At 31.0% G+C, this 23,087-nt stretch overlaps 1 protein-coding gene across 1 annotated transcript in view; it reads left to right on the top strand.

Annotated features, from left to right (window-relative positions):
* Positions 1–23,000, top strand: part of LOC129220553 (centriole and centriolar satellite protein OFD1-like) — a 34,028-nt gene extending 11,028 nt beyond the window's left edge. Inside the window, exons 3-8 of the mRNA XM_054854984.1 lie at positions 2,665–2,785; positions 5,746–5,797; positions 8,461–8,587; positions 14,458–14,655; positions 17,201–17,337; positions 21,162–23,000. Of these exons, the coding sequence (XP_054710959.1) occupies positions 2,665–2,785; positions 5,746–5,797; positions 8,461–8,587; positions 14,458–14,655; positions 17,201–17,337; positions 21,162–22,863 (2,337 nt within the window). The 3' untranslated portion in view covers positions 22,864–23,000. The remainder of the gene's footprint in view (positions 1–2,664; positions 2,786–5,745; positions 5,798–8,460; positions 8,588–14,457; positions 14,656–17,200; positions 17,338–21,161) is intronic.
* The last annotated feature ends 87 nt before the right edge of the window (positions 23,001–23,087 follow it).

Here is a 23,087-nt window from a genome sequence, read left to right as displayed (position 1 = left end):
CGATTTTTTATATTCATTTCAGTCAAACCTGACTTTAAGTAACTGCCTAATTTAATTTGTTTTAACAGTTTTTCAAACAAAATTAAATAAGGACTACATTGATAAGCATAGAAGTAATGTTTTAGAGAAATAGTTTTTGCTATTTTGAATCTTTATGTAAGAGCAAACTGCTTTTCATGGATACTAAATGTTAGACAGTGCTGTTTGATTGAGCCTTTACCCTCCCTCAAAATTTGAAATCTCTGAGAATACTTCTGCTTGTTTTTTTTATGAACACAACTGAAAAAGCTTGAAATTTAAAAATGATGCTTCTGGAAGCCCAGAAGAGGATGAGATGATTCTCTGTATAAAACAATTGGTTGTGCACTGATAAATTTCTCCTCCAAGAAAATAGATAAAGTGAAAGATGCTTTAAGAAACACAATAGAGTCGATTATTCACACATTTTGGAACCTGCCCCAGTTAGATAGAGTTCATTATAATTAATTCAACAGGCAACTTAAGAGAAATTTCTGCCTTTACTGGAGTGGTTAAAATATATCCTTTTATGGTTAAATAGTCAGGGCTCCCAAATGATCCGCTTTTCTGGCCAAAGTAAGTTTTTTTAGGATAAAGCCCGTTTCAGACTGCTTTTTAACATTTTGGTCCTGCTTTTATATTGTTTTTACTTAAAAATGGATTTTAAAAGTTTTCATAATGTAAAACGATAGAGGAAACCCCGGCAACGTGAATACCTTAAGCTTTCTTTGCCTATTGTCGTTTAGTTATAACTGGGGAAATTGAAACAAATATTTATAATCACTCTTCATTTAATGAACTTATGTAACGCAATAACAGTTGTCTTTAATATTAATTAAACTTTTTGATATAAGGTCAGTTTTCAACAATGGCATGAATATCCACTTTGCCCGACACCCCAGGTAAAGTGGATTCAGTACTAGGGCAAAGCGAAAAACAACAACATTATTTGTCATAAAACTAAACATTAAAAATAAAATAACTATAGAAAGTTAAAGGAACATTCGAATAGTTCCAAGAGGATGAGAGATTTAATGTTCCAGAAACGCGATGCTAAGTGAGTCTCAAACGAAGCCAACTGCACTTTTGTCGGCTTCTCGTCGCTGAAGCGCGGCGGAAGAGGGGATGACGTCACTTTCTGAGCCATTTGATGTCATTTTTTTGAACTTTAAAAATTATTTTAAAAACAACTACTTATCATATTGCAAAAAAATATTCACCGATGATGTTCATGCATGTTATTCTATCATATAAAAATAAAATTGAAAAATCGAAAACTTCCCTATTTGAGTTTAAAAAAATTAAGTACAAAAAACCTAATTTGAATTTTAAAAAATAAAACCCCAGGTGCACACCCCCCAGGCTCGAAGTAATTTTGTACAAAATTTCAGGGCTGTAGGTGCTATGGGGTCTTCTGGACGCAGGCCCGTCACAGATTTCCTTCCAGAATTACTTTAAAACCTTACTTTGATTATTATAAAGAGCTTTTTTTTTTTTTTGAACCATGGCAACATTACACTTACTAGAACGTCGCAAAAATTGCTTCTTGTGTTTGAGGTTTTAATCTTTTTGCATCTTGTAATTTTTTTAATTTTTTGGACACATGTGCTATCTTATTTTATGTTTAATTTTAGTTATGTTTAATTTTAGTAAATAATAAAAAAAATATTTTTTGGAAAACATGCCAACAGTGAACATACTTCACGAAAATTTGATTCTTGCGTTCGAGATTTGAATCTCTCTGCATCTTGTAATTATTTTAATATTTTTGGAAACTGGAAGCTATTTTGACATGTGCTACCTCAGATTATATTATTTTATTTTTAAATAACTAAAAACCGAATTACTTTTGTATTTCTTTATATCCTTATTTATTATTGAAGTTATTCATAATGAATACTCAAAATACTCATTAATACTCATCACTTCAAATTCAAAATACTCAAAATGAGTATTTTCAATTTGAAAATATAGCTCTATGAATCTGAACATGCTCGTTTTTTGATTACATTAAGTTATTCAGTAAAAACAGGCTCAAAAATACATTCAGTGTTTTTATCACTTTAACATTTGCATATTTTTGGGGAGTTGCGACTTCAATGAAATATTTTCTTTCTTACTAATTTTTATATGTCCTTGAAGACAGTTACAATACCTTGGTGGCAGAACAACTAATACATACATATGAAAAAATGATTTGGATATTTAGCATGCTACAAACTACATAAGTACACATTTATACATTCTAAAATTCAAGAGGTGCAGTATCCCCTTCTGCTCCCTTAAACGACGAGACTGGATGTATTCCTTACTGATTGCTGAAAATTGCTTTGTCTTTAAAAGAAAGAAAAATGCATTCTCTAAGTTCAATTTTAAAACATATCTTTTGATATTATCAGAAATCGATTATAACGTATGTGTAAGAACTATAAATTTACAATTATTTTAATGCTATACTAAGTTCTTTTAAACAAGTTGTGTTAATGTATGTATCTTTACTTATCTAAAATTCTTTTTTATTTCTCTGCATTAGATAAATTAATTAGATAAATTAATTGCATTAGATTAATTTAAAAGATTTTTTTGATAATTTAATGAGCTTGTTATATTTTGTCAGTGTTACTAAATAATACTATATACTTCTAGGAAAAGAAAATGATGCTAGAGAAAGAATTTGAAAGTAAATTTCAAAAAGAACTGATGGAAATAGAAGATGATTTTAAGTCCCAATTGCATCTGAAAGAAACAGAAAACGATGGCTTACAAAGCAAAATATAGCAAAAGGACAGAAGTAAGTGTTCCATTTATTTAACTTTTTTTTATTGTATATTATTACATTCATTTATTTATTTATTTTTTAAATATTGGCAGGGTTTTTAAAGTTGTCCTGATATTTCTGATTAAAAATAAAAAAAAAAAATTGTCCTGATTTAAGCTTTTTATCTCGATATTCCTGATTTTTTGAAAATAAAACGCATCTTTTTATTGAGTTCTTTTGCCTGTTGGTAGTGCTAATTCTGCACCAAAAATTATTTCTTTTGCCGTGGTGCACCCAAACATGCTGGGTTTGAGATTTCAATCCTTTTTTATCCTAAAATGTTTGAGGCATTTTGAAAGTTTAAAGTTGTTTCTATATAATGGGTCATTCTCCAGAAAACGTAACTTTCGAACGCAAATATTTTTCAATTTCGAAGCCTTTTGTTTTCTTTTTTTTTTCATTCTTACATGAAAGTGTTACCTACTAAAAGTAACCATAGACAATGACCCAGCTAATTTCCAATTATTTTACTCATAAATTTAAAAAAATAAAAGTAATGCCTTGTTCACAGAAATAAAACAAGAAATACTTTAAATATTTTCACTCCTAGTAAATAAAATATATATGATGATTAAAAGAAATATAGTGAATTAATAAGGAAGTTACAAAGCAATGCATAGTAAAGCAAATAATGATAATAATAATCTAAAATTTATCCTTCTACTTTGTAAGTTATTTCTTAAAAGTTTAATTGGGATTTAAATTGATTTTTTTTTTTTTTTTTTTGAGTTCTGCCCTGATTTGAACTTGCACCCTACTTATTATCAGAATAACGGCGCTATCCCTCCGCGCCACTGTGTCTTCACTTTCAGATGATGTTTGATAAAGTCAAGTATGGCATTCAATTCAAATTTAATGGAAAAACAGAAAAAAAAAGGTTTATATGAATATAAATTTTTTTTTTTCATGTAAGTTTGACATGCACTTCACTAATTTAATGAAAAAACAGAAAATAAAAGTTTTAAATTTATATTAAAATACTGTTTTCGCCAAATTTGTCTCTAACTTGGCAACCAAAATCTTGGCGATATATCGCTAAGTGTTCGCCAAATTATAACATCACTTGAGTTTGCATTGGTATTAACACTAATTTTCCCCAAAAAAAGTGTAAAAGACCCCTTTTGGAACATCCAAATGCAACCAAAAGAAGAGGTGCACAACTAGAACCCACTAGGAGTCTACATAGCAAATTTGAACTTTCTAGGGCATACCGTTTTTGAGTTATGCGAGATACATACCAACATACATACCTACATACAGATGTCTCGAGAAAACTTACCGTAATTAACTGGGGAATCATCAAAATGGATATTTTGGGTAACTATACTTTCCTAGGTATATATGTACATGTGGTCGAGTCGGAAAAAACTTAACATTCAGTTGGGGTTGAGCAAAATGGAAATTAAGATCGATTTTTGAGTGGAAATTATTTCGTGAAAACAATACTTCCTTTTTTGCAAAAGGAAGTAAAAGAAAGAAAACAACTTTTAATATTTACAAATCGAGATCAATTTAGCATCAAAGTAGTAATTTTGTTAATTGTGCACACAACCAGCTATTTTAATAATTAGTGGGAATATACTATTAAGCTCTCTTAATTAAAGTATAGCTTAATTAGTAGTTTCACAGATGTATGTTAAAAATAGTATTTAGTAAATTTGAGGATATACTGGCAGTTTATAATTTTGGTAGAATGCCTATTAGTGATGTATTTCCTCTCCATCATTTATTTTCACCTCAGAAATAATGACATTGATAAGGTCTATCACTGAGGTGAGATTCACAGAGGTGGGGAATTTTCCATTAATATAGGCCTAATAGATACATTTTTCAGGGAATTTTTTTTTTCTTTGTTGATACAATCTACACATGTTAAGCTTATGCAAACATGTTCACTCCTTTTTTACATTAATTTACATCCCTGAAATTCAAGTTCACGGAGGTGAGAAGTCAAAATAACCATACAAGTTTTTAAAGCAAAATCTATCTTTTTGTTTTTCGACAAAAATCTCACAACTTCAATTATGGCTGAAAATAAACAAGGGGGATCCCTTGTAACATTGAAAATAAAATTTAATGTTATTACTGCCACGTGTTAATGAGGAATTGCATTTTGTGTTTAGGTAACAGAGGTGAGAATGTTTTGTGTGACATGACTTCTTGTCCTACTAAAACGAACTAAAACACAATATTAAAAAATTAAATATACTCAAACAATTAGTATTTGAGGCACTTGTGAAAGGAATAATCAATAAATAAGCATACACTTTTAATTTAAAAAGTTATTAAGCAACCTAAACAGTCACACAAGGTGTGCAGGCCGAGGAGTCAGTCACCTTTCTCACCTTTTGAAAATTTGGTTACTTTTAGTCACCTTTTGCAACTTTTGTCACCTTTCTCACCCTTTCTTGAGCTTATGGATGAAAACACATCCGACAAAAGTCGGATGTCTTTTCATCCATAAGCTCATTACCTTTTGCATTGAAAAAGGCAATGAAACAGGGCAATTGAAAAGTGCCCTGTAATGCTGAAACACGTGTCCGCTGTACTTGGCAAATTTGTGCCTTTTTTAACATTGTTTTTCTTACTTTAATAAAATACTGGTCTAAAAGCCAATGTTGCATCACATAAAGGCATCTCAAAACTTTCTTCTTGGGCAAGGCAGTTGGTGAAATTTCGATATGTGAAGCACTTACCGAGAGTAATTATCCATGAATAAATGTCTCATGCTTTCCTTTGGATGCTCCTTATGTTAATAAAAAGGTTTTTAGGTTGTTTGACACTATTATCCTTGAGACACAAGAAAAAAGCCTAATAAATATTGGTACTTGCAGTATTCATACAATTCATAATGCGTATGTCAAAGAATTGCAGTATTTAGGTGAAGAAGCATCTGAACTTCTTCTTAGTACTTATAACTATTTTGATGGTTGGCCTTCCCGATATGAAGACTTCAAAGAAGTGCAAGCTCAAATAAATACACCTCATCACAAGTTCCTGAAACACACAACTACCCATTGGCTTACCCTTGGACCTGCAGCAAACAAACTACTGGAACAGTGGGATGCTCTTCAGTATTATTTTTTTAAACATGTGCCTTTAAAAAAGAATTCAGCTATGCAATGCAGGTCATATAAAGCTGTTGCAAATGTTTTAAAAAGACCTTCTGTAAAAGCTGAGCTGCATTTTATCTTTTCATCTGCTGATTTGTTTATGCAGTTCACAAAATGCTTTCAATGCCAAGCGCCTATGATACATAAATTGTACCAAGAAATAGAGACCATTGTTCAGACTTTTATGGCTCGGTTTATAAAAGCCTCTGTCATAAAGAAAGTTGATTTTTCAAACGTAGACACGGATAAACTGTTTGCAGTTGGTAACAGACTACCTCTTGAAGATCTCGTTGTTAGTGGAGAGGTGACAGATGAACTGTCAAAACTGAAAGAAAATGAAAAGGTTACGTTTTTAAGAGCTGTTAAAAAGCATTGTGTGACTGCATGCAAGTACGTAATAGAAAAAAAGTTGTATATCAAATGAGTTTCTGAAAAGTTTTAAATTTTTGAATTCAAAAGAGAGAAGTAAATCTAGAAGCTGTAAGGATTTGATAAAGGTTGCCAAAATCATGCCTTTTAATGTTCCACTCAATAGGTTGCAAGATGAATGGAAACTTTTGCAGCTGGAAAAAGATGATGAAGCATCCGAAAACAAAACCATTGATATCTACTGGCAGCAGCAGATTTCATAAAAGGACTCAACTTCCAATGCTCTAAAGTTTCCTAATGTTTCTAAGGTGATAAAAGCTTCACTTGCATTATCACGTGGTAATGCTGACATTGAAAGACAAATGAAAAGATTTTCCATTTCAAAGCACCATTTTGGTGAAAAAAAGACAGCAAGGACTGAAAGATTTCTAAACAGCATACTTATAGTTGAAGACGCTGTAAAAAAATATCCTCATTTGCTTTCTTTACCAATTGGTCCAGAAATGATTAAATGTGCACAACAAGCACACACAAATTACACAACATACATGGAGGAATGTAAAAGGAAAAAGGATTTGGAATTGAAACAGAAGCAAAAAGAAGAACAAAAAAGAAAGGATTGTGAAGAAGAAACTAAGAAAATGGAAAAAATTAAAACATCTATTGAAAGTGAAACTGTAGCAATCTTTACAAAAAGCATATAGGCTATTTTGGTAAAAGTCAGTAAAAAGGATAATCTTTTTATGTTTTTTGAGTTCTTAACAAATTGCTTTTGGTCACCTTTTAGTTACTTTTTTATCACCTTTTAGTCACCTTTGTTTTCAAATTTGTCACCTTTCTCACTTTTTTCAAAGGCCATCAGCAGTCCTCGGCCTGAGTGTGTGACATGCCACGGAGGTGAGAATTCATACATTGTGAACCAAAAATATACTAAAATAAAAATTATTATTAAAAAAATGTTGGCAGTTTTAAGTAGATATATTTTTGATGAAATTAAAAATCATTGTTAAATGAATTGTTCCTTAAAGTTTTACTGTAAAAGGCATGTGACAGAAAAGTTACACTTTTTTAAGAATGACCCATATGCCATGCTAAATCATGCTTCTTTTGTTTGTTATTTTAATAATTCATTATTGTTTTTTTTTTTTTTTTTTAATGTATTTCTTCAATTCATTTACTTATCCATTCTTTTATTTAATGCAAAGAAAAAGATTTTTACTGATCGAATTTAAAAGATTTCATTATAAAAACGTTTTAACTATCAATTTACCCCATGTATGGGTCAAAGAGATAATTTTCCTACTTAATTTAAAGTTTCAAATTAACTGCCAAAAATGAGAAATACCATTTCAATGAAAATTCTAATGAGATTTTTAAAAAAAAAAGAAGAAGAAAGAAACAGTGTTTTCTTTTTATGTATTGTATTTTTCAAGATTAATATCCAATTTGTTAATTTTGATAAATGCAAGTTATCTTTAAAATTTTACTTTGCCCCACATTCCCAAATATGTATGTGTATATATACTATGCCGGGGGTAGAAGAATTTTCAGCTGTCTGCAATGCAGATTAAAAAATAGTCTGACCTAAACAAACATTAGATTGATCATAAAATGCATAAGAAAATAAAATACTTTCTCAAAAACTACAAGTATGTTCTACCTGTGGATTGTATTCCATAGCCCAAGAAATGCAATTTGCTGAAATTTAAGATCTTTTTCTTTCTTTAAAAATTTCAGTTTCATTTTCCTTCTCAACTAAGAAATAGTCTGCAGAATTTCTCAAGAATCTGCAATGTACATCACATAGTCGTGCTGTGTCTGCTACCAGGATACTGTATGCTTTTGGGCAATTCTTCGAAAAAATGTCCCATGCTCAATGCTAAGTTTTTTATTTTATTCAAGTAATTTGTATTTGAATATGGGATAAACTGTTTTGCTTGGGTAGCATATTAAAGCATGTATTATTCCCCTACAGCATTATTTTTTAAAGGCTTTGGTTAGCTGGAAAAAATTAAAAAACTAAGCATTACGCACGGGACGTTTTTTTCAAGGATTGCCCTTTTATAGTTTAACACAAATCCTTGTTATACATTTAAAATATGCAACACATTTTTGATGAATTTTTATATTGATATTTTTTAGGTTATTTGAGTTAGAAGTTGATTTAAGAAGCTATAAAGAAAGATGCAGCGATTTGGAAAAACATTTAACTGATCAGAGAGAAATGTATAAAGTAATTCAAGAAAAATATTCTTCTCTTTTGGAAGAGGTATGTAATAAGTAATTAATTTATCAACCTATTTTATCAACTCCTTTAAGTTGCTTTAATATACAGCATGTCCCTGTTTAACCTACAAGACCTCTATTTTTGCAACAGTTAGCCCTAGATGAATACTTCCTTTTGCAAAAAAATAATCAAAATAAGATGCAGAGATATGATATTAAAAGTTTGAATTGGAAGCAAAAATCTAATTACTTTCTTTTATATCTAATATGTAGAAGAAAGTATTGGATTCGTGCAAATTTTCGAATTTCGAATTTTGACGGATTCGAACGTTTTGAGGTGTGCTGAGTCCATTTCGACTATTTTTGGAAAATTTCTGTCTGTCTGTGTGTATGTGTGTCACGTCTGTGTGTGACCAGTTTTTTGTGGCCGCTCTACAGCAAAAACTACCGCATGAAATTGAACGAAATTCGGTACACATATGTGCCCCTATGTGAACTTGTGCCCATTGGTTTTTGGCGCAAATTCCTCCAAGGGGGGTGGAGCAATGGGATGTTTTTTGAGTTACGCGTGCTTGCTATTCCTCAGGAAGTAACTGGCGGAATCAAACAAAATTTGGTCCATATGTTGCCCCTAACAGGAGCAGGTGCTGATTCAATTTTGGTGTCAATAGCTCAAACGGGGGTTGAGTTATAGAACGTTTTTTGTCGTCAATTGTGACTGCTGTATCTCAAGAAATAACGAACGGAATCAAACAAAAATTTTTTTGACAAGTAGCCCTTAGTGGGTATAAGAGCTGATTTTCTTTTGGTGTCAACAGCTAAAAAGGGGGTAGCGCAATCGCCCGTTCTTTTTTTCCATTGTGAGTGCCCTATCTCAAGAAGTAATGCTACGTTCTGGTTGAAATTTGGAATATATGTGAATCCATACGTAAACAGGCTTTGGTTCAATTTTGACGCCAATCGCTCCAAGAGGTGTTGAAATTTTTTTTTTTTTTTTTTTTGCGAATAAAAATAGCTTTATTAATGCAACAATAAGAAAGATAAATCGTAATAGATTGTCGTCTGCGTATTTCTCGTGATTTTAATTGTATGGAAATGATCGGAAATATTATCTCAATGATTTAAAATTTTTAACTGTTGCCATCTTATGTTTGTTAACAAATAAAATATTTGTAATTAATTCAAGCAAGGCTTTTAAAATAACTTTCAATTTTCGCTCTTTGCTTTGCTTTTGCAATAATTCAGACATTGGGATGGTCGTCAAGTTTTTGCATGTATCACTTTGTTTTTGTTAGGAATATTGCTTCCTCGTCAAGCATGGGGAGGGATCAGAAAAAGGAAAAATATAGAAGAAAGTTTCGTGATGGCCACAACATACTAGTTTTTATGTGGGACCTAATTTTTACATTTGGGAACAAAATTGAAGGGGATATTAGAGTTCAAAATTAGCAGGGACCATGCAGCAGATGAGATTGTAACCTATCACTCTTTCAGATTAATGATGTGTTGTTAAAGTAAAAAATAACTATATATATATGTATATATATATATATATATATATATATATATATATATATATATATATATATATATATATATATATATATATATATATAAAATTAAGCAATCAGAATTTCAAATATTAAACAAATTATAAATAATAAATGATGATAAAAAGGAAAAATGCAAACAACTATTAAGTAGGAATAGATAAAGAGTGAATCCAGAGCTCATCAGCCGTGGAGGATTCATTAATTATGGTCAAAAGACCAAAATTTTAACTATGAACTAGAAGAGAATGTTTAAGCTCCAGTACATGCGATATAGAGTAACAATGGGCAAAAGCACCACTTGCTAAGCTAAAAACAATAAACTAGAGCTCAAACCTAAAACTTTTAGTTTTAATTAATGAATCCTCCACGGCTGATGAGCTCTGGATTCACTCTTTATCTATTCCTACTTAATAGCTGTTTGCATTTTTCCTTTTTATCATCATTTATTATTTATAATTTGTTTAATATTTGAAATTCTGATTGCTTAATTTTATATTTACTTGGCTTTTTAGTTTTGCTGCATTGCGCATCTATGGGCTCTTGGTGTGGTCTTTTCAATATTTTTCACTTTTATTATTATATATATATATATATATATATATATAGTTATATCTTAATATATAAAAATCTTCTGTGCGAACGTTTGTCACCATAAGGCTTTTAAACGGCTGGACCGATTTTGATAAATTTGTTTTGTGTGTAATTAAGTTGTGGCAAGCATGGTTTTGAAGCGCGATGGATCGAATCGGAAACGTTTTTGTTAATTAATTAATTTAAACATTGTTTGGTGATATCTCTCAAATGATTAATATTTATTTTAACAATTGTTGAGCAAGAACTTAAATAAATATTTAACCTGTTGCCAAAAGACAATAAGAAAGCCAGCTCTGCTTTTTATAATGAAATTTCCTACTGTGATATGTCACAAAAGATCAGTGCAGTGGAAGATCTTTATCTTTGGTGGAAAGAAAAAGTTAGGCAATATATGAAGTTTTAAAAGTTTTCGTTCAAAAGGTCGGACCGCTAATCTGGCGGAGTTAGCTTCGCTCACTGATCGGTTGGATTACAGTAACGTGGCGGCTTGGCGACTTTGGCTAAAAACAATAGAGTTATGTGATCATTTGTTTACATTTTAAAGCTACTGTTAACGTAATTTATTGAATTTTTTGTTTATTTGGCAAAATATTTCAAATTGCAAACAATTGTTTTTCGTTTTTAAAGAGTGTTTAGTCATTTTAGTTGAAGAATGTGTTTATTTTACATCGGGGGGGGGGGGGGGGGGAGGGTGAGTGATTTTCGCTTATTCAAAGAATTGTTTTTACCTTTATCATTTTTTTAAACGACATCCTTTCGATTGTTTTATTCTTTTTCATATGGGGGATGTTGCAGCGCGATTTCCCGTTTGTTCTAGATGACTGGTTAGTTTTTTATACTTAATATCTTAGGGCGCTTTTTATCCTTTGAGCATGGCTGAAGGAACAAACCATCAAGTATGGGAGAAAATATAGTTAATAAAACAACTGCATAGTGGGCATTAGATAAATCAAGTTGTAGTAACTATACACATTCTGATACCAAGCAGCTTAAAACATTTTCTTTTTACTTATTTTTTTCAACAAAACGGTTCGAAAACTTGATAGTTTATTGAATTTTTTTAAATTTTTAATTTATAAAGTTTGGACAGAACAACGTCTGTCGGATCCTCTAGTATATATATATATGTGTGTATATATATATATATATATATATATATATATATATATATATATATATATAAAATATATATATATATATTTCTTTTTCATTGCTATTAAAAATTAAATGCAAATTTATGCAATTATGTTCAAAAATGCACAACAGAACTTTGTACAATTTGAAAAAACATTCTCTTTGCACCAGGGTTGGCAAGGTTTTGGACACTGGTAAAAACCACAGTAAATACCATGCTTTTTAACGTCCTGTCCGAAACTGCATTTTTAGAGAAACTATATTTTGTAAGAAAATATCAAAAACAGAACAAAATGTGTCAAAGTTATGTTTTATATTGAATACTTATTCAATGTGAACATTCAAGTATAAATCTATATGTAACTTATTTATACAGCTGATTCTCATCTAGTTACATAGAAGTTGAATTCATTTAATATTTCAATTTGTATACGCATGAGTTTTTTTTTTTTTTTTTTTTTCCCCCTGTTTCGTAATAGTAATTTTTTGACATTTATGCAAGTGTGCAAATTAGTGTTCAAAATATAATGCAACAATTCACAATGCATTAAATGAAAAATGACAGTTTTTGAACTGAAGGAAAACAATATGTTTTTGAGTCTTTTACAGCTTTGTGAAGTTTTTCTTCTCTTGACTATGGTGCCATTTCATGATCTAAAACTATTAGAGTCCTTTAGTTTTAACCTAGTTTAGGACTTTTACAGTTTTAAACGGTAAAAAACCACCTGTCCTGTCCTAAACCAGTTTTGAACAGTCCAAAACCCAACACTGCTTTGCACACATGTAATTTTAAACAAATGTTGCCGCTATATTTCCCTCCAAAAGGTGTAACTGCCTCTAAAAATAAAGTGGCTGTCACAAAACTGTTTTTTCAAATCTCACTTAATATTGGTTGTACTAATGTCAAATTTCTTGTGTTTGAATTGTTTTTTCCATGTTTGTGATTTCTCTAAATGCTATGTAGAAGACTTGGGGACTTGCTTTATTTATTTTTTTTTCTTGCTTCAAACTTTTAATATCTTATGTTTGCCTCTTGTTTTAACCATTTTTACAGTTGGTAGTATGCATCTAGGATAGGAATTGCAGGTTAAACAGGAACACTCTGTATATGAAATAACAATTTCCTATAATCAAAAATAAAATTTTACGGCTTTCTTGTCTCAATATCTTTTTGCAAATGATGTTTCTGTAAATTACGTGTAAAAAAGTTTGCTTGTTGCTTAATACTAATGTATTTGCACTTCATCACCCCAAGGGCATTTTTAAAGAAGTGAAGGGGCCCTCATCCTTCTTCAAATGAATTTAAAATTACTCATTGTGAATATGGTTTTTAATACTTAATTTACTTGAATTTGGAATGTTCTCATATTATTTCGTTTGGACTTCCCAAAATAAATTCCTGTTATATGCTCCTGCGTCATCCAAGCAGATATTTTGCTTGAGACAAAAGGGAACTTGTTTGATAGTCAAGGCTTTGACTTACACCTAGTTCAATGTGGCACTGATACCACTATGCCAAATTGAATAACAATCTATTGTTTAAAAAAATAAGGACTCGTTATTCAAAAAATGGAATATATGCAACAGCAATTTTTACTGAATATTTTTAGTGACTTTCCAAGTCCTAGCTTCTTTGAAAGCTCCAAAAACAAATGAAGAGAAAACAGCAGTTTTAATTGTTTTAATAAAAAAATTGAAATTTTAAAGAGATTTTTCCCTGCCTCATCTAAAAATACTTTTGTATGGACTTTTCAATGCTGTTCATAATGCAATAAGTTTTATACGTATAGTACTTGATATGTTATAATTTTGTCTGAGGGAGCTTAGCAGGAGAATTCCAAGTTCCTTCTTATCATGCTTTCTGTATCAGAGGTCTCCAACCTGCGGCCCGTGGGCCACTTCCAGCCCATGAACAGACTTAAAAAAGCATTTTTTTTTTTTTTCATTTGACAATATGCGTCTTTTTAAGGATTTTTTAAAGAAAACAGCCCAGAAAATCTGAAAAACCCTTTCTGACAGCTAAACTATTTTTAAAAAATGGGGGGGAGGGGTAGCGCAAATTCGGCTGAACTGAAATATTGTTGGTCTTAGGTAAAAAAGGTTGGAGACCCTTGGTCTGTATATCACACCACTTGTATCCATAATTATCCATCTTTACTTAAATCAGACTTCATTTTTCCCCCCATCATCTAAGAATGTTTATTAAATTGAACTTATTATCATAATTCACAATGAATAATTTTTTGCTTGTTAATCTTTTCTTCCCCTCCCCCCTAGTTATATTTTCTGCATTACCCAAAACATTAACCCTTTATTGTTTTCTTTATTTGAATGCTCAAAATTTTTTTTGAGGCAATGAGAAGCAAAGGGATGTAAGTGACAAAATTAAAAATTTAGAGATAATCAGTACAAATGATAGGTGAACCTCTCTGTCTTGGAGCAAGAGATAGTACTAGTAGCCCTGGTAGGTGCAGCTATGAGCATGATTTAGAAAAAAAAAAACTGAATGAAAGCCTACCTAGGACCTTATCTTTTAATGCGTTTTACTCAAAACTTGGAAATTTCCACTTGCATCCCTTTGTTTCTCACTGCCTCATATGCAAAACTAATCCAATTATTTTCTCTCTTATAGAACATAAAGCTTCAAAGAAATTTTGAAGGCATGTCTGATTATTCCATCGTAAAAGACGAACTAAATATTAAACTAAAAGAAAATATTGAACTGCAAAATAAATTAAAAGAAGCTGTTAAAAATTCAGAAATTGAAAAGCAAAAATCAAATGCAATATTGAAAGATTTAGAACAGAAACTAAAGACTAAAGATCCTGAGGTATTGTATTATTTTTTTATTTATGTATTTTTATTTAACATATCTTACTTTTTGATATCCATCCTAAATGTTTCGGAATTTTTTTTTTTTAAATCAAATGACTAGTTTTTCAAGAAAATAGAACCTTACAAAAATGCAGACTCTGTTAAACAGCGTAATTTTGATCAGCATAATGATTTGCCCCTAATTCTGTCATGTTAATTTCTTATTAAATTTATTTCTTCTAGAGGTCAATAAATTGATAATATTTTTGATGCCAGCTTTAATGTACTTCAGTACATAGATTTTTTTTGTGATTTTGTTTCACAGCACGAAGAAGATTGTCTTGATGTCTATATCTTTTCTTCCTAATTGATCTTGGGTTATTCCTTGATCTAATTCATTTTGCTCACCAAGCCTGTGTTATAATTTATTTTAAGTCATCTGTACTAAATCTATGAAGGTTTTTTATCTACCATTTTTTCAAATTCATAACAATAAATGGAGAGTAGCAAATTTCTTGCGCTGCCTTGTATGCTCAACCTTGTGTACTATAGACAATCTGAAATAGCATTCGCGGCTCCACATTAAGAAGGAAAATGCTAATGTATGCATTATTTAAAGTCACTTGTTTTCAGTGTACAAGATTGGGCTTTTGAATAGCATGTTTAGACACAACAAGTCAATAATTTTACCCTCTAGATGCTCAGCGAGACAGATTTATTTTTTTAATGAGCAGTATAATTTCACTGCTGCCATTAGAAATAATGAAGAATAATTTTTTTATTACAGTATTTTTTCCCTTCATTTGGAGCATTTTTAATCGGTAGAGCTCGGCGCCTTTTTGTCTATGGTGCCGTCGTGCGTCGCATGACCTTGCACATAGGGACAGCGCGGCCCTGCATGTTGCTCTACTTAGCAAATTAGCCGATATAGGAATAGGAGGGAAATTTTTCATTTGAGTAAAAATCTGGCTGACCGGAAGGAAATAAAGTGTAGTTGTAAGAGGAAATTATTCTAAATGGAGTGAGGTTTCAAGCGGTGTTAATCAGGGATCAGTATTAGGGCCTGTTTTGTTCATTGTTTTTATGAACGATATTCATAAAAAATATTTCTGGGAACATGAATTGTTTTGCTGATGATGTCAAACTTATGGAGATTGTAGAAAATGAAGAAAGAACAAGCAAATCAGCTGCAAAAGGATTTAGATCATATTACGGAGTGGGCCGATAAATGAGGTATCGTTAATGTTGGGACAATGTCAAGGGGTGTTACATTTAGGGCATGGAAATAAGTGTACAAGTTATTATTTGCAAGGTTCAGTCATTAGTCAAGTAGAAAAAGTTACTGATCTGGGCGTCTTAATAAGTCAGGATTTAAAGTTTAGTCAACAGTGCAGCATAGCTAGTAACAAAGCCAATAAGATGCTTGGGTTTATCAATAGATCTACTTCAAACAAATCTAAAGAAGTTCTTCTGCCCTTATTGGTATGACCTCTTTTGGAGTATGCTGTTCAATTTTGGTCTCCATATCTTAAGAAAGATATTAAAGTAGTGGAAAGGGTTCAAAGGCGGGCTACAAGGCTAATAAATGGACTTTCTCATTTAGACTACGATTTCAGGCTTAGAGTGCTAAAAATGTACCGTCTTGAGCAAAGAAGACACCGAGGGGACATGATTCAGTTGTTTAAATTTATTAAAATGAAAGATGTTACGGGGCTAAAGTTTAGCACTGAAAACAGGACAAGGGGTCATTGTTTTAAGCTATTTAAATCTCAGGCTAATGTGGATATTAGGAAAAATTAAATATTTTAGCAGGGTAGCGGAACCTTGGAACAGCTTACCGTAAGAGTTGGTAATGAGCAAGAGAGTAGATAGCTTTAAGAGGGCCATTGATCTTCACTGGGGATTGTAAATTGACTAGGACCAGCCTAGCTGGGCCCAGAGCCTGTTGCTGGTCGTCACTTTTGTATTTGTATAGCATGATAAAATACTTAAAGGGGGGGGGGGGGCAACTTATTAACAGTGGCAAATTTATAGGTTTGGGGGCCTGTTGCAAAGCATTTTTGTATCCCCACTGGGTCCCTCACAATTGCAATATGGTAAACTTGTCATTGCTTACTGATAAATGTTATGACTTTAAATTTACTTATTTAAGCAAAATTTTATAGTATTTCAGATTTTTTTTTTTTAAGCCTTTAGGTTTGTAATTTTGTCCAGGTTTCAGGCAATAATAAAATATGATGGTACTTGCATTTTAAATTGCATTAATTGTTTTATTTTATTAATGAGTTATACAAAATTTAGGACTATGTTTTAATTTTTTATTTGAATGAAGTACAATTAAATTGAGTTGAAATATAATCAAAACAAATTTTAAAAACTTATATAATATAATGTTTATAATTTTTTTAGCAGTGTATATACAATCAATCTTTGTTATAAGGTCACCAACTAATAAAAAAAGAAATAGGAAAAATAATTCCACATGTTTTCAACTTGCCTGCAAGATAATTTTCCAATCTTCAAACTAATTATTTTTCTTTTTTGTATGAATTTGGTTTTAGTTGTTACAAGCACAGAAGGAACTTAACTTTACAAAGGAAACTCTTCACAAACAAGAAACATTTTGGGATAGGGAAAGAAAGAAACTCGAGCAAGAACTTCAAAATTCAAAACAAATGTACAACACCGTATTTCTTAGGTATGCTTTCATTTACCTTCCGTAATTTTAAAAACAAACTTATTTTTATTTTGCAAGTGTAAAAAGTAGTATCTGTAAAATAATTTTTGAATCAATTTTCTAATTCGTTTATTTTGAAATTTAAAAAGAAATCTTACAAGTAACTAAGAAGCTCTTAGCTGTTTCATGGTGCCTAGAAGTAGGGCATAGCTAAGAAAAAGATAGGGAAAGAAAGAGAAAAAATATTTTGCTTTTATAAGCATGTTTTACTTAAAAGTGAAGCAAGTGTGTCAAAAAGTTTATATTGAGTACACCAAAACTTGCTTTTGTGCATTATATGAAAATTCTTAACAAAGCGAGTGGAAATTATTTATAAAACGAGTGCGAGATAGTATCTTCAAGTGACGACAGGGGCATCCTGATGTGAAGTCACTGTGACCTCCCAAAAATTTTCTTATTTGGGAAATTTTTTGGGAGTGGGCAAAACTATCATCACTTGGTTTATTTTGGTTTAAGTATAACATTATGGGTTATTTTCAATGTGAGGCTTTTTTTATGCGATTTTTTATGTGCAGCCCCTATCCGCCATATAAAAACAGGTTTCAGTGTACTTATACTTCTCATCAAATCATTTCTTTCTTTTTTTTTTTTTTTTTTTCAATTTGTAGCATAAAAATGTTATTTTGTTTTTTCTTTTCTATTTTGGGTCAATTTATTAGTATTACTTTTTTTATTTGTTAGTTATTAGTAAGTGTTTTTTTTTTTTTTTTTTTTTTTTTGTATTTTCTGCATTATTCATAGTATGAGTTTTAATTCAAAAGTTTTATTCAAATTGTCCTCCTACAGCAGTTTTGGTCCAACATAATAGCATAAATTTTGGAAACTATTTCCCTAGTTGCTGCCAAGTCTTATTCAACTGAAAGACACATGCACCCTTTTGAAACCTGGTTTTTGAAAATAATTTTCCAAACATTAAAAATGTCCTTAAAGTTTTAAGTGTTATAGAAAAGTTTATTTTTTATTACATGTTGAAATCCTTTTTTAACTTAATGCAGCTATTAAATGCTCAAAATATTAATATTTAATGTACTAATTACAGTGCACCTTTTTTAATTTGAACTTGGGTTACTCATTTTTTTTTTTTTTTTTAATGTTACATTGATTTTTTTAATTCAAAGTCTAGTCAGAAAAATCAAAAACCTATAGTTACTTCCAAAATTTAAGTGTTTGAAAGTAATCAGGAAAATACTTTCAGTCGTGATCTTCCAACGCAAGGAAAGTCAGCAACCATTTATCTTAACCCAATATCTTGTAAGCTTTTAAAAAACTAGAAAATCTGAAGAGGCATAGGAAATCAAAAACCAACAGCATGAATGAATGGTTATGTTATATGAAAGGCTGGGAGCCATAACATGGTAACCTACACTTCATGCAAAATGGAAAGTAAAAACATTGTTAAAAATAGTACTGTTGGGTTATTACCTTTTGATATCACATGAAGTCCTGGGTTACCGTGTAATTGCTCTCAGCCCTTCATATCATAGATCATTGATGTCCAACCTTTTTTTACCTATGGGCCCCATTTCATATCAAGATAAATCTCGTGGTACAGAACACATAAAATTTTGTGTTTTTTTTTTTTTTTTTTGATAATGTGGAAAACGGCGGAAGATTAAACCAAGATTGACCAACATCATTACTTGATCATTATTTTAACTAACTAAAAGTTTATTTTAGATAATGTGGAAAACAGCATAAAATTAAACTAAAAATTGCTGATATCATGACATGATGCTTATTTTATTAAATAAAAATTAACTTATGTTTTCTAGAAAACGATTTCTGAGTATGGACTGCAAATTTGTAACATTTGACAGATCGCCAAAACTAGAAAAACAAACAAAGAGAAAAAAATATATACTGAGGCGGTTTAGTATAAAAGTTATTTGATTGACCAGGCTAATGCAAGGGGAGAGGGGATTGCTGCAGGATTGTTTTGCAGATGTTTGGAGAAGTTTCAGAAGGTGATTTGCGATTATAAACATTAAACAAAACAACTGGCAACATATGGCTCGTGGGCTGTAGGTAGGGCACCACTGTCATAGATGATGCTGAAGTTTCTGTAAATGATGTAACATTAAGCTAGATGTTAGAAATATTGATCACACTTCAAATAACTTAGAAATTATTGCTGAAAATGTGAATAACAGTAAGTTTTATGCAAAGATAGTGCTTATTGGACGACATGATTATGGCTGCAATAACCAGTGGATAACAATAAACAAACCACTAAATTAGATAAATTTCCCGAATTACGCTCACGTACTCAGTTTTAAAATAAAATGAATAAACTCATATTTATAAGCTGTATACTTCCTATACATTTTTGTTTTTAAAAAATGGTGTGTTGACTATAATTTTTCAGAAGCTGATTTATAAATTGCTTGTAATCACAATACTAAGTTAAATTTTACAAGTAATTTGGATGTGAATAGTGATGTGCCAGATTATTAATAATGTTGATCTATGAATATGATCATTCCTGCCTGTATCCGCCAATACAGATACAGACCTCAACTCTTTAATGTAAGACAAACAACGTTAGAAGAAGCACAAATTTGCAAATTACAACAGACACGTGTTTCGGCGTTACAGGGAACGCTTTTTTCAATGCATAAAATAATGAGCTTATAGATGAAAGTTCTAATTTAAGGGAGAATCGGTAAGAATGGGACTGCGTTACATTTAAGCCTAAGTAAAATGTGAAAAATTATTTCTAGTTTGTAGCACTGTAGCAGCAAGAGCCTAAAGCTGCTACATGTACTGGACAAGCTAGAAATAACATTTCAACACAACAGCTGTCCCATTCCTCCCGACTCACCCCTACCGACAAAATTCCAGATTAAAACATCTTTACAAACGGTAAACAGAGAATTAGTTAAAGAATGCCTGGAAAAGCCAAAAGAAAGAAGAATACAATCCTCAACTCGGTAAATTTGGCTATTTAAAGGCTGAAATGATATTTTATAATTAGTAAAAGAAGCTGAAACTAATTAAAATGGAATTTAACAGTATTTTATAGCTATCCATAAGAATTTTAAATATGTAATTTATTATGATTGCAAAAGAAGCACCAAATGTAAAACGGATACAGATCGTAATTTTCCTTTAGATATCCGCGAATCCGGAACATTACTAGTTGTGAATAGCAAAAAAAGCATGGTGAGTGATCACCATGGAGTCCTTTCTGTTGAGGAAAACCTTAAGTATTTCAGGAGTCAAATTTGTTTCTTCTGCGAACATGCAGATAGATCTTGATTTGTTGCATCTTACTTTTCTATCTCAGTATTTGGTGCTCCATAGAGCATTTGTGGCAACCTTGATAACACATCAACCTATATAACAAGGTTTTATTCTAACACAAAAAAACTTACAGCAACTTTTATACAATACTGATACAATACATTTACAGTTTTTTTTCCCCATTCAAAATTTAATAAGTTGCTTCTCTTGATTCCTCTGCAGTAGCTATTTTAGCTTTCATTATATTAATTGAAGTTTTATCTTGTTATAGAAAAGGGCTTTGATTAGATGACTTGCTCTTGTATACATACAAAAGGTATTGTTGTATGATCCACTTATGTACAAATTTAATTGCGTCACTGATAGGTTACTTTGGTTTAACAAACTATATTAATGATGTAATTTTGTGTACAATTTAATCTGATTAGTTCAGTAATTTTGAAAACATATTTATGTAGTGCATTTTCTTTTAATTAATATCTTTTTTTTTTCCTTTTCTCCTCCCCCTTGCTTCAATATTCATGTGGTTTTTATTTTTTAAGACTTGAAGAACAAAGAGAAGATATCCAGGATTTGCATAAAACAATTCACTTTCTGCAGTATCAGATATCCAATACTTTTTCTGTCAATAAAACAAAATATGAAATGCCTGAAATGCAACACAAATATACAACAGTAGAATCAACAAGAAAAGGAATACAAGATCTCAGAACTAAAAATATTAAATCTTTGGGAGATTTTGCCTCCAAATACTGCGAAAATTCTTTGAACTTCATCTCTGAAGCAAAAGATAGAATTGATAAATTAGAAAAAGAGGCTGAAATGGTGAAAGATAAATATTCTTTCCTTTTTAGTAATACCACACATCAAACCGATCTAAAATACATGGATTTGAATTCCACTGTGCCTAAAACTAGCTTTGGCAATATTAACAGTTTACCAACTAATTCCTATATGAGCTCCACGAATTTTCATCTGCCTTCCAATTATTTTGATAACCTAGTCAAAAATGAAATGTCCTTCTTAAATTTGAAAACAGCAACTAATATCAAAAGAATGGTTTCCAATTCTCCATTTTCTACTAGTCTATTTTCATACAGTCAACAAAACGAACAAATTAAAAATAGCAATGACCAATCTAACGAAATAACTGTTGATCATTCGAAGGGACCATTAAAAGGGTTGCAAAAAGATCACGTAGTGCTGGACAATTCTTTTAGTGAAAAAGAAGCAACTTCAATAAATGATTATGCAAAGGAAAGGGAAGACCCTAGTAGGCATTTATTCAATTATAGTACAAAGATGAAAACATTACAAAATGAAGTAACATCAGCATCATTAAATTACAATTTAACTATGCCGTCTGGGTCAGAAACAAGTGAGCCACTAAAAAAAAATGAAAAGTTTCCTCAGGAAAAAAATGAGTCTGAGAAAATATCAAAAGGTTTGGGTGACATGCAAGAAGAAGAGGAAAAAATAAGTGCCTTAATTCATGAGAGTGTGACAGCATCTGGAACACAAAAATCACCAATTTTGGACTGTAACGGCAAGGAGGAGGTCACTGTAGCAGCTGAAACAAGTAAAACTCCTCCTTTGCTGGCCATTGATCTTGATGTAGCGTGGCAACAAAGCCAAACTTTACCAGAAATACCGAAAAAACTAGATACTGTAACAGTCCTTGAGAAGAATACAATTTCAATGGAAACTAAGGATGATACCCCAGCTTTAAATTTTGTAGTTGACCTTGATGCTGCTTGGAAAAGAAGGAAATCATCAATAGTTGATTTACCATTTCAAAATTCTAGTCATAATTTTAAACCTCAAAATAAGTTTTTGTCTACAGAAAGTAACAAGAGTGAAACCATCCTTCCAAAAATGTCTCATCAGCAAGATAGTCTTGGCGAGAATTCTCAAAACTTGAAACAGGGCGTAATTAACACTGATACAATTCAAGCTCCATTAGAAAGGAATGAACAGAAAAAAACAACTGCTTTTGAGCACAATGTGTCCAAAGCCAGTAAAAAGTTAGATGCTAACCTTACAGAAGCCGTTGCAGATTTATCGACTGAGAAAGATAGTGGTGATAACAATAAAAGTCCTATCTTGGATCACCAAGTATTTCAAGATATTGCAATGAATCAAAATGAAAATAAATCTGTTAAATCTGGTTCAGGCAGTGAGCTCAGTGATGTACACTTGTCTTGTGGCAGTGAACAAGAAGCGAAAGAGGATGATTTCTGGTAGTTCTGGTATTCATATCAAAATATATTTTAATGCAGAGTGAACATATTTGTTGGTGATTTTTATGTGATATTTTTCTTTTAAATTATTTGTACGAGTGAAATTAAATTTAAAATGCAATAAATATTATTTGTGAATACTTTCAAAATTTGTTTTTAAAAGTAAGACCACAACATTTAACATTTCTAGCTCTGAAAATAATTTTAAAAAAAGCAGTGCTGGAAAAT

Source organism: Uloborus diversus, chromosome 4, assembly GCF_026930045.1.
Source record: "Uloborus diversus isolate 005 chromosome 4, Udiv.v.3.1, whole genome shotgun sequence".
In the NCBI taxonomy this organism is placed as follows: Eukaryota; Metazoa; Arthropoda; class Arachnida; order Araneae; family Uloboridae; genus Uloborus; species Uloborus diversus.
The sequence above is the reverse complement of the archived record's forward strand: the minus strand, read 5'-3'. Positions and strand labels throughout refer to the sequence as shown.